General features: G+C 46.7%; 3 protein-coding genes and 1 long non-coding RNA gene across 6 annotated transcripts in view; 3 read left to right on the forward strand and 1 right to left on the reverse strand.

Annotated features, from left to right (window-relative positions):
- On the forward strand, positions 1 to 10617 carry HOXB6 (homeobox B6). 2 transcript variants are annotated; one of them, XM_075036415.1, is made up of 3 exons: positions 1 to 498; positions 7313 to 7899; positions 9194 to 10617. In XM_075036415.1, the coding sequence occupies exons 2-3, from the start codon at positions 7491 to 7493 to the stop codon at positions 9451 to 9453; spliced, it is 669 nt and encodes a 222-aa protein (XP_074892516.1). In that variant the 5' UTR covers positions 1 to 498; positions 7313 to 7490; the 3' UTR covers positions 9454 to 10617. The 2 variants fall into 2 exon arrangements, with proteins under 2 accessions (XP_074892516.1, XP_074892518.1); XM_075036417.1 differs by having other exon boundaries at positions 5 to 498; positions 7733 to 7899.
- LOC142034710 (uncharacterized) lies at positions 3613 to 16415 on the reverse strand. Of its 2 annotated transcripts, none has more exons than XR_012651730.1 (3): positions 16278 to 16415; positions 5298 to 5595; positions 3613 to 4043 (listed from the first exon to the last, which is right to left on the reverse strand). It is a non-coding gene; the product is annotated as an uncharacterized LOC142034710 (long non-coding RNA). The 2 variants fall into 2 exon arrangements; XR_012651731.1 differs by lacking the exon at positions 16278 to 16415 and adding an exon at positions 13206 to 13662.
- HOXB5 (homeobox B5) lies at positions 12457 to 15630 on the forward strand. The gene is made up of 2 exons (XM_075036411.1): positions 12457 to 13247; positions 14256 to 15630. Exons 1-2 carry the CDS (start codon positions 12695 to 12697, stop codon positions 14501 to 14503), a joined length of 801 nt encoding a protein of 266 aa, XP_074892512.1. The 5' UTR covers positions 12457 to 12694; the 3' UTR covers positions 14504 to 15630.
- HOXB4 (homeobox B4) overlaps positions 16018 to 16899 on the forward strand; it is a 16043-nt gene continuing 15161 nt past the window's right edge. The window contains exon 1 of the mRNA XM_075036413.1: positions 16018 to 16767. The gene's annotated coding sequence lies outside the window, so the exon portion shown is untranslated. The remainder of the gene's footprint in view (positions 16768 to 16899) is intronic.

The following is a 16899-nucleotide window of genomic DNA, read 5'->3' on the forward strand; positions in this document are numbered from 1 at the left end:
CATTCTTCTGTCCGCTGCACCTTGGGTCGGATCAGTGTCCTCTATAGGGCTCTCGCCTCTTTACATTTTTTTACTTTTGTGTATAAGCTCGATAGGGCTAAAACAGGGGAGAGGGGAGGGGGGGACGCCTATACACACATCCACACGCACACATAGACACCCACCTCCGCAGACACACATAGGAAAAGAGTTATATGCTCTTTTTTTTTTTCATTATTAATTTTTTTTAATTCCTCTGTTAATTTGCCTGCTGATTTGGAATCTCAGTAGTAATGGAGGGGCAGAGGAGATTCTGGACCGAGTGGAGGCTATCATTTTTCAAAGAGGGAAGTTACTCCATTTTCTATGCAAATGACAGAAATGCAAGAAGCTCTCACAAGTCAGAGAGGCAATCGACGGCTATCAGGTTGGGACAATATTTGTCAGCTAACAGATAAGCAAACGCTGTCTCTCTCTCCCTATATATTTTACTTATACCACAGAAATGGACGTCAAAAGGTAAGGGAATAATATCTGTTTCTCTTCATTGAATTTTTTCTTTGAGAAAATGCATTTGTCAAGCTGCCTTTTCTATTCCATTCCCCATCTCCCTCTCCCCTATACCCGGGGGTGGGGGAAATAGAAAGAGAAGGGTGGGGTGATGAAGAAGGGGGGCACTGGAAGAAATCAGGGGTGGTGGAAATCTGTTTAAGTGACAATTTCCCCGAAAAAGTGTAGCGTAAAGGTGAGAAAAAGAGAGAAAGGGAGAGAGAAAGAAGAATGGAAGCAAGGTAGAGAAAGAAATTGAAAGAAGGAAAGAAAGAACTCGAGGAAGAAAATAGACCAAATAGAAGAAGGAGAGTGAGAAAGAAACAGGGAAGAAAATAAGAAAGAGAAATAACATAACGGAATAAGAAGGAAAAATAAAGCCTGTAAGGTCACCTGGAGATAGTAGACTTGGAATGAAGGATTTTGCAGTACCTCGGTGACGGAGGCTTTTAGATACTGCCTTTAAAAAAATACCAACCCCTTTGTGGGTAGTTGTCGTGTTTTATTCCCCCCCCCCTCGCAGAATCTCTTGCCAGTTTGTCTGTCTTGAGGCGAGCCCAGTAATTTGGCGAAGTTTGTGTGGAAGCCAGTTGGGTTTTGCGTTGCTCTCCAGGGTCATTATTATGTGGGTGGTTTCTTCGGAGAGGGCAGTTCGCGGCAGTCCTCGGAAATAAGGTTCTGTAAATCAGTTAAAAAAAAAAGGGGGGGGGGAAACAAAAAAAAAGAAAGGAGAGGAAAAAAAATAATAAGAAGAATGAAGCCAAACCAGAGCGCAGAGCTCTCATTGTATTTTTTTTTCCCCCTCCTGAAACTCCCAAATGAAGCTGACGTTGCGATGCAATAAACCTCCTTGTATTTAATTGCGTTCTGCAGTGTTAACGGGGCTTTACGGCTTTCCCGACCGGAATACCGGCTTGGGTTTCAGCCCCACGGTGTGTCGGTGCTTTTCCACACCAGGTTATGTGCAAATCTTCCTCTCCTTTCCCTGTCTGATACCCTAACGCTTGCCTTCGGGTTTAGGAAAATATTTATCCGGAGATGCCCGTCATTTTAAATGTGTTTTTTTCAAGATTTCAAGGGGGTGGGGTGTTTGAAATATAGTACTAATTGCTACTGTTACGAGGTGTTTTTTAAATAAGATAATGTAAGAGTCTGTGTATGTGAAGCGAGATTGAGTAAGAAGAGATTCATTACTTAAGCATAAACCATTTTATGACGTGACGATTTATCTCACCTAAACTGACTGTGCCTGAATATTGTGTGGACAAGAGTAAATGATCGCAAGCCGTGGAAATAATAAACAGAAAGTCATTTTAGAAAGCTATTTCTTCCTGAACCTGTTACATTTTTCATAAATCACGGGGAAAGAAAAAAATTAATGCCGGTTCAAACGCCTGTTCTCCCTTTTCCCTAAGTGTCTCCGCGCTCGTATTATTTTTTTTCTCTTCGTAAGAAAAAAAAAAAAATTAAAAATTTAATTTAATTTAGAAACCTTGCTCCAAAACGCCTTTCTGCCGATTCTTCCACACCCTACGTAGGCAACCACTTGTGGAAACCACGCACCTCGGTGCGGATTAGCTCTGTTTTAACCATTTCAGCCCGGTCCGGCGTGGGATGCCCGAGAAAACCTCCGTACACCCCCGGGGTGTGTATTAGCGGGGAAGGGAGGGGGGAGGCGACACGGTCCGCCCTTCTCCCGCCTGGACTCCCTTCCTGGCATCCTTCCCTGCTTGTTGATTTAAGAAAATAAAATAAAACGGCGTAAAGCCAGGGTAAACCCCCCGCCGAGCCGGTCCCCCCCCCCCCGCCCCGGTGCCGCCGCCGCCGCGCTGCGGGACTCGCCCATTCCCCGCCGTCTGCTGCCATCTACCGTCAGCGACGGCGGCCGGCGGCTCCCGGGGGGCTCCCCGCAGCCGGTGTCCCCCTTGGGGGGGGGGACACACACAACGTGTGGGGTGTGGGGACACACGGACACCCTGCCCCGGCTGCTTTTCTTCTCTTCCCAGCCGGGCGACGGTGCCAGGGATCGCAGTCTCCCACACCCCCCCACTGGCTCCCACCTCCGGTCCCGCTCTCGGGTGGGCTTCAGCCTTCAGGCCTGGTGCCCTGCTGGGAATGGCAAAGGGGAGATGTGGGTTTTTAGCTGGATGTATAGCCTGAAAGCGTCTGGGGAGATGTATGGAGGATGCACTCGCACATACATGCGCACCCATATGGGAGCCAGGGCCATGCTGGCTGGTGGTGATCTATACATCCCCCCCACAAGCTATGCTGCTCGGTGCCACGCGTGTCCAAATCTATACATGCACCCGCATCTAAAAAACTCCCATCTATCTCTGTGCACGCCCAGGGAAGATGAGCGGTCGCGAACACAAGCGGAGGTGTTGTAAAATGCCCTAATGACGTACGAGGCGAAGGGGATTGGAGCTCATCAGAAAAGGGGCTTTTATTTATTTATTGCTCGGAGTGGTCATTTCGGTGGGGTCTGGAAAAGATATGTCAAGTCGTGTCCGCAGAATGGAGGGGGTTGCTGGGGAAGGAGCGGGGAGTAAAGGCAGACGACGAATCACTTTTAAGTTACTGTAGGCTTTGAAGGGACAATGCGTGTCTGTTATTTTAAAAGGTTTCGCTCTCTCCCTCCCTCCCTCTCGCTTTCTCCCTCTCGTTTTCTCCTTCTACCACACAGTTTCCTGGCAACTGTTTACGTCTAGACTAGGGACATTTTCTCGAAGAAAGTGAGATGCCCAGGGACTATGTTAAAAAAAAAAAAAGGGGGGGTGGGTGGGTGGGGAGGGGGGAAAAGTTTCTGTCTTTTGACCAGCAACAGCCATGATTAACTTGTTCCATGCTGTAATTCCCAACACCCCCCAGCATTCGCTTTCCGCATTACATGATCCGTCTCGCCTTTGCCTCTCCTTCTCCCTGCTTTCCCCAATATTATTTGACCAGCAGCCCCCCTTTCCCCTTCCCAGGGCTTGCTTTCGCGGAAATATTTGGTGCTGGATGCATTTTGACCCCCCCAATGTCCCTCTCCTCCTCTGCCCTCCCCTCCTCCCCCCTCCCCCCCTTTTTTTTTGTTAATAATTAGCTGCACTCTTTAATGGAACAATGGTAGATTATTATTGCTTCTTTTCAAAGATCCCATTAACAAGGTTATTATGCACTGCACGGGAAGTCAGGTAAATTAAACTTAAATTGCTGGAAATTAAGTTTCAAGCGGTTATGCGCGGGGAGAGCGGGTATTTTTTTACACCTTCGGGGTCATTGTTTTAAATACTCCAAGCCTGGAGCTCTACATGGCTCTGTCGGGGTTTTTTTTTCCGATGTGATTTTGGATGTGCATGAGCGTTACAGGGGAGGCTTCTCTGCTGCCAATGGCTTTCTATGTCTGGCTCCAGGAACAAGGGGTTTTTTCAAGTGTTTTCGTGGTGTTGGCTTGACTTTATGGCTGCAATAAGTCCCTCGGTAGGGAAACCCCCGCTGTGTTCTCACTTCAGAAGGATCGGGAATTCCAGCTCCACATGAAAAAAAAAGAGAGTTTCATTTTTTATTGGAACCAACTGCACTGAACTTTCTACCGAGTTCTTAGCGGGTTTAGCTTTCGCACAAGCAACGCTCTGTTCTGTTTGCATTTCGAAATATTTGGGTGTTGTTTTAATCCCCTCATCTATCTGCCTGGCTCTGCTTGGTGGGGTTGGCATTTGCTGGCCAGAAAAGCAAAGCGACAGAAAGTGGGACCTTCCTGGGCAGAGAGCTGGGATTGTACATACTGTAAATACTTCTCTTTATCTGTATTTATACCCTGCCAGCTGAGTGATGTCTGTCAGGAGGGGAAAGCCGGCTTCCCAGCGCAGTGAAATGTGTTATAGCACCTTCTGGTGTCTCTCGCAACTTCCCTGTTTTATTGCTCCTTCTTAGCAAACCCTGCGCCTGGTTTTGAGGCGAAGAGGCCAAAGACGGAATAAAGATGTGCCCGTCGGTGCCCTCAAAGACGGGTCTAACTTAAGGGCTACTGTGTAAGCTCGTTTCTGCAACCGCTCTTGCTGTGTGTCTCTGTCCCTCCCGGCTGGGCTGGCGCTTAGAGGCGTCCAAAGAAAATATATTCGCAAAATCGCTCTCGGATTTACCTTCGGACTTTAGCGGGGAAGGCAGGGGAGCGCCTGTTAAACAGCTACACTAATAACCCAACGTTGTAATTTATTTTTTTTTAATTTTTTTTTTTTTAAAGCTGTTGAACTGGGAATAGAAACCACCTCTGAGCTAAACGTTCAGTTCTCTGAGATTTAGTGCGGTTTAAGACCTCTGCTCGTATTTACATGTATTATAGGTGGCAAATCAATTAGACCGCGGGCCTGACCCTCCGGAAGGTGAAAACTATGACAGGCGCTGGGGTTTTTGTCACGTTGGGAACCAAGTTGTCTTCTGGTCTTTTTCTCCCCCAAATAGCCATCTATAGGGTCATCCTTCGTCTAAGAGGCAAGACATATTATTTTTTTATCTATAGCGCGTCTAAGATGTCAGCAATAAGCAATTAGCAAGTGGCCAGCTTCAATTAGTGCATTTTAATTTTCTTTCAAAATGTCGCCTGTCAAACTACGTTAAAAGCCTGTTTCAGCCACAAAGGTACTAGGAGGAGCAGTATTTTATTACGGGAAAACTTGGGGTGAGGGGGATTTTTTTTCCAAACTATTTCGAGGGATTTATTTGCAGAGCAATCACGAGAAGTGAGAGAAAATATTAGATCAAACATTTTCAGCAGATGTACTCACGCATTGAATTATCAGGATATCCCATTTCTTAGCCCAAAATTTGCATGCGGAGCTGATCATGCCAGATAATCGCTGGTTTTGCAGAGCAACAAATATTGCGTAACTCTCTAATCAAATGTATGAGCTGTTCGGCTCCTGCAAAGCAGTAAACTTCAGGCTCCCATCTTTTTTTTTTTTTTTTTTTTTTCCTTCTTCTCTAGTCATCGTTCCCTTTCAATCTCACTTTTTTTTTTTCTCTTGCATACCAATAAAGCAGATCTACGTAAGTTTGGGTCCATTCCATACACAAAGGGAAACTCTGCAAGAACAAATATAAGAGATATCAGTCAGAGAGGGGGTGGAGGATGAAAACTACTTCCTTTGCATGTTATTTCCTTGAATTATAAGGATTACGTTTCAGTCGAAATGTTCATTGCAGCCGTGGCATGAAACAATCTTGGCTTTGCTGCGGTAAACATGAGGTTTAAAATAAATTAGCTCGTAATAAGATATCAGTTTCGTAGATACTTAGAGCTCCGTCAGAGAGCGCCGCATTGGCAGCTCTACAGACACCATGTAATATATGTAATTCTAGATTTGTAGCACACACATTCACAGATTCAAGTACAGGGGAGTGTGTATTATAAGGCGTGTCATTTCATTGCATATAAGACCCGACAGACAGATGGCTACAAATTCGGACAGGAAACAAATACTTGATAAAATGCGAATGATCGGGGGACAGTCCTGGGTTTAATTTAGTTGCTGGGGGGTTTTTTTTATGTGTGTGGTGGGGGGGTTCTGTTCCCTGTGAGATGGCTCTGATTTTCCCATTTGAAAAAAGGGAAGGCGGCGGTCAGAGATCCAACTCTACCCTGAGCAAACAGGGATCTGAAGGGGGGATGCACCAGGTAGAGCAGAACACGGCTCTGGCAAAACCGAGAGAGGCAAAGCCCAGAGCAAAGTGCAGCTTTTAGGGTGACCGGGAATTGCTCGAGACTTTCGGAATTATTCCTTCCAGCTTTTTAACTTTGCAAAAATGGGTATTTTGCAGTGCGGACGGGCTCGAGGGGGGGGATGCAAACCCGCGGGGTCTCTGCGCACCTCCAAGGCAGCAGCCCCATCACACCGCCAGCTTTCCTCTCCTTCAAAACCAACCCATCTCGATCGGTAACAATCAATAAACTCAGCTTCTGACCGTAACCCAAGGCTTCCTTTTAGCCATAAAAGGTCGGGCATAGATTTGGTATTAACAAAAAAACGCAAGAGGGCACAATGCGGTACCGGACTCCGGAGGAGATCGGGATTTAGCAAGGGATAAAGGAAAGACTTCGATTTTCCATTTATCTCCCGAATGCGGAGCTTTTGCAGAAAAAGAAAGGGAAAAGGTGCAATATATGAAAAGCGAAGGTTTAGTTCAAGCGAGCGCAGCTTTCCCGAACTGGGACTGCTAATCTATGGTAATTAGACAAACGTGAAGCGGAATAAGTTGTCAAAACCGATTTCTTCTCCTATAGCAAATCTAAGTGAATCAACCCGGCGGGATCTCCTCCTTGTAAAGTTCACACACGCACACACACACAAACTTTTTTTTTTTTTTTTTTCTGGTTTGTTTTCTTTAACTGTAGCAAAGTACCCAGCCATTTCAGGACGATTTGCAAACGCTAGGGGTTAAAGTTTTCCGAACGCGAACAATTAACTTTTTTTCCCTCGTTTACAGCCGGTATTTGTATACGTTCTATGCGTGTAAATATATATATATAGGCGCGCACACCGCCAGCCCTGCGGACGGGCTCTCGCACACCCCCGCGCTGGGCTCCGGGGGAGGGGAAGGGGGGGGGCCGGGGACGACGCACGTTTATTTATTTATGAAGCTCCGTAGCGCGCCGGGAATGTTTCTTTCGGCAGATATTATATATTTGGTTAAGGGGGTGCATTGCTGTTGTTTAAAAGGGAGGGAAAAGGGGGTGGATGGTTTGTTCTTGGGGTCCCTGGTGCAATCTCAGCTCCTCATGGGTGCTATTTTGCAACCTCAGGCGCCTGCTATTGGTCAGCCCATGATCAGATGGTTGTATTTCCTTGTGTCCCTCGCTGGCACCACGCCATCTCCCTTCAGCTAAAACCCAATCTCCGATATACTACTAATAGCTAAACCACTTGGACTATAAAACACAACAAATCATAAAGCCGGGAAAGGACGGCAGGCTCCTTCCAATGAGTTCTTATTTTGTCAACTCGACCTTCCCGGTGAGTCTGGCGGCGGGGCAGGAGCCCTTCCTGGGACAGATCCCGCTATATCCCTCGGGCTATGCGGATCCTTTGAGGCACTACCCCACCACCTATGGAGCCACGGGCGTCCAGGAGAAGGGCTATCCCTCCTCTCCCTACTACCAGCAAAGCAACGGAGCCTACAGCCGCAGCTCCGCCTGTGACTATGGGGCCGGCGGGTTTTTCAGGGAGAAGGACCCTGCGTGTGCCCCCCCCAACCTGGACGAGGTGCCCTTCGCCCCCGAGCCGCGCAAGTCGGACTGCGCGCAGAGCAAAACTGGGTTCGGAGAGAGCGAGGAGCAAAAGTGTTCCGCCCCGGTTTACCCCTGGATGCAGCGGATGAACTCTTGCAATAGTGAGTTTACTCTTTTACAGAAATAAATACATCAATCTCCTCCCCCCCTTTCTTATTTGTTACCGCCAGAGAGAGAGAGAGCGAGCGAGCGAGGGAAGCAGGAATAAGGTTCACTTTAGAGCCCAAACTTCCAGCGGGGAACTTGGGCGACACGAGAGGCTCCAACTTGCACCAAAACTTCACGCCGCTGAAGGCTTTTCTCCCAGCACACCCCCCCCGGCTAAAAAGTTTGCCCCGTATTTAAACCCCCGTACAGTATTTCTCCATTTCCCTCCTTTTTTTTTTTTTTTTTCCCCTTCCTCCCCTTGCACATTCCAGTTTGCGTGTCACTCAGCTACAACGATTTGTCTCTGTCTTTCCCCCACACGCACAGGGAGATATCTTTTCTAAATCAGATCTGGATGACTTTACACACGGACGGACCCACACCCCCACGCAGCTCCCTCTCTCGCTGGCTACCCTATCTGGAGTTAAATAATATAAAAGTGTTTAAATATTTGAAAGGAGAGGGCTACATTTTTAATGAAACTCGCACATAATGAAAAGTCTGCCTGGGGAGAATTTTTTTCCCCCCGGTGATATATGACTTCTTTAAGTGCTGTTTCCTCAATCAGAAAAAAAAAAAAGGGGGGGGGGGAGAAAAATAATAGAGGCTCACCACCCTCCTTCCCATGTTTAGATGCATTTGTTGCCTTTTAAGTTCCAAATTGATGTCCATTAGCGCAGGGACATAAAGTGTTGTGTCCTCTTTAATGTAGAGTTTGGGCAGATCGATTCACTTCATTATTGCTTAAATGCTCAGATCTATTACAGTTGCCGGTAGGGTGGAAAATAGCGAGGGCGGGCGGGGGGGGGAGAACACCTTGCGATTTTTCATCCCGGAATAAGATAGATCTCGCCCTGTCTCCCCAGCCCTGCCTGCAGTCTGGCAACTTCAGCATTAACCCTTCTAGCCGGCTGCCTGCAGCGCGGCTGCGGATCCTCCGCGGGTGCGGGCCCTGCGCGCACGGAGGGGCTCAGGGCCACGGGGCTTCATTTTGGGGTTGGCCAAAGCCTTCGGAGGGCAGGGGAGCGGGCAGACACCCCTCCGCACCCAGCCGCGGTGCAGGGCGTAGCATCCCCGCGGATTATCCGGCATCTCCGCGGCTCCACTAAACCTCGGGGCTTTCCCTTCTTTTTCCTTTCTTCTTTTTTTTTCCCCCCTTCTTCCCCTCCTCCTCTTTTTTTTTTCCCCTATTTGTTTCCTTTTTTTTTTTTTTTTTTTTTTTTTTTTTTTTTTTTGCGGGTGTCACAGGTTCTTCCTTCGGGCCCAGCGGCCGCCGAGGCCGCCAGACCTACACCCGTTACCAGACGCTGGAGCTGGAGAAGGAATTTCACTTCAACCGCTACCTGACCCGGCGCCGGCGGATCGAGATCGCCCATTCCCTCTGCCTGACGGAGCGGCAGATCAAAATCTGGTTCCAGAACCGCAGGATGAAGTGGAAAAAAGAGAATAAATTGCTCAACTCCTCGCAACTGAGCGCGGAGGAGGAGGAGGAGAAAACGGCGGAGTGAAAGTATTATTTAAAACACACACAAGGCAAAAAAAAAAAAAAAGGAAAAGAAAAATAGAGAGGGAGTGAGTGAGTGTGTGTGAGAGCTGAGAGGACGAGGGGGGTGTGGGCTGGCTGCGAGAACAGGGAAAACCTGCACATTGGTGGGACAAGCCCTCTGCAGCAGCAGCAACAGCTAGAAAGTTTGGGCCACCAATGCCATGGACTCGTGTTCCCAGTGATCTGTCGTGTCCAGGAAAAAAAAAAAAAATCAGGCTTCTAGTTGCGTTTTTTAATTTTTTTTTTCCCTTCCTAGACCTGCCTCCCCTCCTACTCCACCCCCCGAGGTAAAGTAATAATAATAAGAAAGTAAAGAGATAGAGAGAGAAGGGGGAAAAGAAAGGGAAAGAGAAGAGGAAAAAAAAAAAAAAAGGACTCCTACCCGTGTTTCTACCCTTGGTGTCACTGTTAGTAATCTGCTAACTCTTGTATTTAATGGAAGTGCTGCAATATATGTCATTTGGGGTGTTTATTGTCTTAATTTTGTAAAAATGTTTCATGCACGGTTGACATAGGGTTGTTTTTTTTTCATTTTTCTTATTTTTTTTTCTCCTTTGGTAAATTAATCAAGCCCTGGGGTCTTTGTAATTAGTTTTTTGGGTTTGTTTTTGGTTTTGTTTTTTAAAAAGGAAAATCTACTGAAAGAACGAGTACTACCTAAAAGGATGCAAAAGCAACAACAGCAAAAGTTATATTTTATTAATTTTTGTACGTGTTGTGTTTGAAGTTTGTCTTAGGTATGAACATGGAATTCTCTAATAAAAACAAAGTCTTCGATCTCACGCACACCACCCTGTCATTATTATCATTATTATTATTATTATTATTATCTTTCCCTTTTCCAGGGGAACTTGCCATTCTTAAGGAGCAGAGAGTTGTAAAGAAAGCCTTGCTTCTCTCTGTATGACAATGTCTTCTAATCTGCAAGGACAAGCAACTCCAAGCACACGGAAGTTACAGTGGAGAGATAAATCTGGTTTTCCCTCTTTTTGTCTAATCTTAAATGGAAGACCTTTCACCAATAGTATTTCCTCGCTGACATTCTGCTTTAGTATCGCTCTTTTTTATTGTTACAGTACAAAGAGTTATGACGAAACGCTCGCCATATACATAATAAATCAAGGAAACAGGCAAAAATATGCTCTCATTTATCTACCAAAGATACCTAACATTTGCCTAGCATCTTTCAAACATCTGGTCCCTTACTTCATCCCCCCAAATCAAAGTGAAGTGTATTGCAAAAAAGTCCAGATTTCAAGGGAATTTGCCCTGTGAAACGAGGAGCTTCCCAGCTCCAGGAATATTGCCTCCATTTAAGGGGGGGCTGGGGGAAGGGTGGAAAAAATCTAAACTAAGTCTACCGAGCTCTTTGGAAAGAGTAGATTTTGATTTTTACTCGCAAGCGTTTTGAGAGGCTGACTTTGCTCGGGATGGGATGGGGAACGTTTCTGCTCCGTACCAAAGAGGAATCTCGTGCATGCAAATGGCAAACTTTTCCTGGGTTTTGGGGAATTAAACGAAAGGAAGTGCTTTTTCTGCTGGGGCTTTAGGACTGGAAGCAAGCGACCAGCCCGATCTATTTCGGATACCGTTTTCTGCAGCTTCACGGGGGGAAAACGCGATGAAAGACTCTCTCCTGCCTCCCATCCCCTTTCCCCACTACCCACAAGAAATACCTATGTATGAATGCATTCCCCCATGCCACAAGCTGGTTTAATGTCAGTCACTTTTAAAATCAATTCATGCAGAAGCTTCACAGCTGTAGGACATTTACTATTATTGCCACGCTTTTCATTGCCCGTAATTATTATAATTATATGTCACTTTCAATATGGCGCATAATTTCCAATGAGTTGCAGACAAGCATATGAAATTCCTAAACTGCCTTGGAAAAAAAAAAAAAGAGAGAGAGAGAGAAAAGAGAAGAAGAAGGAGGAAAAAAAGGAAAGTAATGCTTAACAAAGCCCAGCTCTTTCACAACGTTTTTACCAATTTCAGAGTGCTTTTGCTCCCCAATATTCCTTGCAGGTTAGCAAATGGAGAGGAAAAACCACGTAGCACAATGCTGTGTTCAAAGAGGACGTGAACCGCTCAGGAACAAGAATATCCTAAAAGCAACGTTGTCAACCACTTCCATCGGCTGGACTTTCCCTCCTTTTCCTTTATTTCTCCCTCCCCGTTCCCCCCCCCCCTTTTTCTCCCCCCCAGAATTAAGGTGCGACCGCATCGCTGGCTCCACGCTCAGCGTGCAAGAAACCTCGACTTTTCTGACAATAACCACGCGAAATAAACCCGACCAGCCACGCTCCCCCCTCCTCCTCCTCTTCCTACCAGCTTCGCTTTGCCCCCCCCCCCATCCTTTTCCCTCCACCCCCCCCTCTTCCAAATATTAAAAGAGAAGACTGCCCGGCCTCCCAACGACCCGACACCTCATCCCTCGCTGCCTCTCAAACTTCCCGGTCGGTGTTACAAAGGAAGAAATTCAGAATTTAATAAAGCAAAAGAGCTGGGCGAGAAGACACCCCCCCCCATCAACTTCCAACCTTCCCCCCCCTTTCCCCTTTTCATCTCAACGTTGATTTTTTCAGCAAGGAAAAAGAAAAGAAGGAAAAGGGTGAGACCTTCGGGTCTCAGAGGCAGGCGGGTCGGGTTTATTCTTTTTTGGGAGGGGGTACAAGGGGGGGGTGTCTCACCCCCCCCTTGTGTCCGTGTCCCCCCCCCCCGCGGCGGGCGCGGTGCGTGCTCCCCGCGCGGCCGGTAGGTGGCGCACTCCGCCAAGGTGGGGGGCGAAGCGCCGGCGCGCGCGCGCGCCCGCGCGCGCGGGCGCGGGGGGGGGGAAAAAAAAAAAGGGGAGGGGGGGAGGGGAGGGGAAGAAAAAAAAGGGGGGGTGGGAAGGAGAGGGGGGGGAGGGAGATTTGGGGCGCCCGCGCGCCGACTTCGGGCCTAAAACCGGCTCCGCGATCGTCATTATTTGTAACCATAGAGCATGAATTACCTCTTGAGGTCATCAGTGAGAATTTACGACTGGTCAACAAAAGCACGTGATGCCCAAACGCACCCCCCACCCTCCCCCCATATTTGGCCGCATACATAGCAAAAACGAAGTACAGTGCATCGCTATAATTCATTAATACATCATAAATCGTCAAGCACAGGGTTATAACGACCACGAGCCACAAATCAAGCCCTCCAAAATAACCCAAATGAGCTCTTACTTTGTAAACTCGTTCTCAGGGCGCTACCCAAATGGCCCCGACTATCAGTTACTAAATTATGGGACCAGCAGTTCCATGAACGGTTCTTACAGAGATTCAAGCACCATGCATTCCAGCTCTTATGGCTACAACTACAATGGGATGGACCTTAGCATCAACCGCTCAGCCTCCTCTAGTCACTTTGGGGCTGTGGGGGAGAGCTCCCGCGGTTTCCCTTCTCCAGCTCAGGAGAGCAGGTTTAGACAGGCGTCTAGCTGCTCCTTATCTTCTCCCGACTCCCTTCCCTGCTCCAACAGCGAGAGCCATGGAAGCAAACCCGCCCCGTCCCCCTCCGACCAAGCTACTTCTGCCAGCACCACCACCACCACCAATTTCACAGAACTAGACGAGACCAGCGCGTCCTCGGGAGCCGACGAGGGCACTCCAATAAGCAGCAGCATCCCCCGAGCGCAGGCAGAGCCCATCGCGACCTCCACGGCAGCGACAGAAGGGCAGGCACCTCAGATATTCCCTTGGATGAGGAAACTTCACATTAGCCATGGTACGGCTACTTCTTTTTTCCGTCCTTGTCGGTGGCGTTGGGGTTTGGGTTGGTTGATTTTTTTTTTTTGGTTGGTTTTTTTTTTTCTTCCCGCACAGCCCTCTCTCTTTTTTTTTTTTTTTTCCTCTCGTGTTTTTTGCTTTGGTGGTGGGTTGTTTGGGGTTGTTTCCCCCCCCCCCGCCCCTCTTTTCCCTCCCCACCCCACCCCACTCCCTTTTTTTCCTCTCCTTCCTTTTATTCCGTGGAGGCGCTTTGATCAGAAACGCAGCTATTTCTTGCTTTTGTATTTCTTGCTCTGAGCGCTGCTTTAAAGCTGCCTCTGGCGCCTGGAGGGGGGGCGATTTTATTTTAGTTTCGCTATTCTTGCGGCGAAATGTGCGTTTATTTCAAGCTCTTAGCTCTATGTGGATGGTGGGAGAAGGTAATTTAAAAATTGAGGGAAGGGGGGGTTCCTTGGGGGGGGGGGAGGAGAGAGGAAAGGAAAGAATTGACCATTAAAATGGCATTATATGCACAGATGGGTCTCTCAGTCCTTTCCTACTCTTATTTTGCTGGGTGCATTCTTGACAATCTGTTCTTGACAAAACCCAAATTGCGAGGGGATACACGGGGAATAGCGAGCCCCCCCCCGCCCGCCCCGGTTTTCTCCTGGAGAAAAGAAAGCAGCGTTAAACCTGATGCCCCTGCGAACAGACCCAGAAACACGCAGGCAGAGGCGAAAAAGGGAGATTTCAAGCCCTCGCTTCTCCATTTAAATTATGAATATTGAGTCGCGAATGTCGGTTCTGGAGGGGCCAAGGGTGGGGGGTTTTACACGTGTCTGGGGGTGTGCGAGAAAGAAGGGGGGGGGGCTGTTATTTGGGGAATAAGCAGCTTTCCTAGCTGCCCGAAGAAGGTGAATATTTTACCTCGGTATTAAAAAAAAATTTTAAAAAAATAGCCTTAAGGATAACAAAAATCCTAGCAGAAAGCAAAATCCCAAACCCCGCTGTTGTCCGTGTTATTCAGACATGACTGGACCAGACGGTAAGAGGGCGAGGACAGCGTACACTCGCTACCAGACCCTGGAGTTGGAAAAGGAATTCCACTTCAATAGATATCTCACCCGCAGGAGGAGAATAGAGATCGCTCACGCTCTCTGCCTCTCCGAGCGCCAGATCAAAATCTGGTTCCAGAACAGGAGGATGAAATGGAAGAAGGATAATAAACTGAAAAGCATGAGCTTAGCCTCGGCGGGCAGCGCCTTTCAGCCATAGATTCTAGAGGAATATCGAGGAAAGAAGAGGAGGCGAGAAAGAAATACGTAAATAAATAAATAAAGCGCCGCAGATCTTAGTTTCGGAGTACTGTACAGTGAGGCACCTTCTTTTCGGCATGTTGTTGATATTCGAAAACAACGCGTATGGTACCGTTATCCCAGGACTGAGTTCATGTCGTGTTCTGTTTGGGTTCGGTTTGGTTTGGTTTTTTTTTTTAATTTTTCTTAATTAAATTTTATTTCCAGATGCTCCTCATGCTCTTGTTGTTCTTATAAATGTATGTGTCCGTGCTCTCTTGATGCTTTCTGGAAAGCTAGCATGTTTTATGTGAGCCCTTTAAATGTTATAACTTATTTATAAATCGAGAACAGATACGATTGTTTGTTTATTTGTTGGCTTTTTTTTTTCCCCTTTCCTGAGTTTACTGCTTTTGGGTGAGTTCTTCTCTGCCCAAGCTAAAATCGGGGGTTCCTGCACTACAGTCGCAGAAAAAAAAATCTAAAAAACCAAACAAAAATGTAAAAAAATAAAAAAGGAAAAAAAATAAAAAGCTCTTGTATCTTTCTGTCTTAAAATTGTCCAGTCTGTGTTTTAGTTCAAACTTCAGGCCAGGATTTCTAGTCCCAGGCTAATTCCGAGACGTACTCTTAGACGTGGGTAAACTTCACTATTAAAAAAAATGTATAAAATCGGACCAACAATAGAGTGCTCTAATGTTTGTAAATACTAGAAATATTTCTGATGTGACTAATAAACGGTTTGTAGTGGGCAGAGTGAATGCAATGTTATGTGTAAAAATGGCATCTGTCATGTCTAGCTGCCTGTTAGTACTTTGCCAATAAGCTTTTTGTATTTGTTTGTAGCTTTACTTGAAGTCAAATAAACGTTTCTCCTATTCACAAAGCCTCCCAGTTGCACTTTATACACAACCTCTGAGACTTGCAGCCCTTGCTAAAGCCGGAGCGATGCCTGGCATGGAGCTGAGCCTGTGCTAGGGGCTCTCAGCAAGAGCTCCAGCCTCTCCTGGGCAGCTCCTTGCGAGCTCCGAAACACCAAATATTCACATCAAATCCCCTTCAGGCACCGCACGGGAATAAACCGCGACCCTCCACGCTGCCCTCCGAACCGCCGTCTCCCCCAAAACAACACCGACCCCCCCACACCCCCCTACCCTCCCCCCCAGCGTATCAGACAAACTGGTTTCAAGTACTTCAAGTTGCAATAACACGGTATAAACGCTTCCCCGGCAGATTTACGTGCATTTCAGGATTTGTCAGACACAGATATACACACGCACACGCACATTTGAAAAGCGAGAGGTATTTATATCCACATATATGTCCACGTAAACCTGTGTTCTACAGAATTACAGATCTGTGTGTATGTAGAGATATATTTATTATATATCTATCTATCTAAACCACATGTATATACATAATACATTTCCGTGCTAAGCTGTACTCTCTCCGCTACCTCTCGTCCTCGGTTTATTGTGCTTAACTGCTTTTACCTCCTAGTCTCTGGCTCAACATGTAAATAACAGCTCACAGCTCTGTAACTACTGACACTTACTACAACGAGTCATTCCGGCTGCAGATAATTTAACATCATCAAAGATGGCAAATGTTGCCATTTCGCTACCTAGGGAATCTAACAAGGCACGAGATACTCCGGTTTAAAGTCGCTCGATTTGGCAAAACGCCACTGACATCTCTACAATACAGCTTAGGCTTTTTGTTCGTAGCAAGTAAAGTTGGAGCTTAAAACTTACCAAACTTAATCTCCCACTGTTTAGGTACTTCTTAAGTGATTTTGAGAGGGATGTGAAGTGGACTGTCAGATCCCAAACCATTTGCTCGCCTTCCCTTGATATTTTTTTTTCCTTTTTTTTTTTTTTTTTTTTTTTTACCAATAGCAAACTATACCAAAAGTGGGTATGACATTTAGATGTCAAATGGATAGGGTTTTATCTAGAAGTTAGATCGTAAAAATCGCCCAGACCTCAGACAGATACCCCTCACTGGCTCTCAAAAGTCACGTGAGGTCCATAAAGTTAGTTTTATGGTTTTGGGGAGTTGACAATGTACAATATATTTCACATTCTCTAGAATGTTAAGTGACACTTTAACTGCTTGGTTTGGCTTGTAAGGGGCAGCAATGGGTGAGCACTTTTCCAGATGAGATAAACGTTGCAATTGCAGGGAACATGTTTTGCGGGTCCAGTTTTCAGTCCAGAGAGCCAATAGACTGGAGTCCTGAAAGTAAGTTCTTCTGAAATATTATCTGCTTAAACTATTTTAAAGGGTTGATATGGCTAAAGGCTGAGCGGGGAGGAAAGAGGGTCTGTCTCTCTTTCAGAGCTTTATTTCTCACTTTTAGAAGGTCCTAATTCT

The sequence above is a fragment of the Buteo buteo genome, chromosome 9, assembly GCF_964188355.1.
Source record: "Buteo buteo chromosome 9, bButBut1.hap1.1, whole genome shotgun sequence".
NCBI classification, from domain to species: Eukaryota; Metazoa; Chordata; class Aves; order Accipitriformes; family Accipitridae; genus Buteo; species Buteo buteo.

What these genes read in the sequence shown, in the direction of transcription:
- HOXB6 (XM_075036415.1), top strand. Translation starts at nt 7,491, where the DNA reads ATGAGTTCTTATTTTGTCAACTCGACCTTCCCGGTGAGTCTGGCGGCG. An exon ending in GCGGATGAACTCTTGCAATA is followed by an intron (nt 7,900 to 9,193) that starts GTGAGTTTACTC and finishes CGGGTGTCACAG; the next exon opens with GTTCTTCCTTCGGGCCCAGC.
- HOXB5 (XM_075036411.1), top strand. Translation starts at nt 12,695, where the DNA reads ATGAGCTCTTACTTTGTAAACTCGTTCTCAGGGCGCTACCCAAATGGC. An exon ending in GAAACTTCACATTAGCCATG is followed by an intron (nt 13,248 to 14,255) that starts GTACGGCTACTT and finishes CGTGTTATTCAG; the next exon opens with ACATGACTGGACCAGACGGT.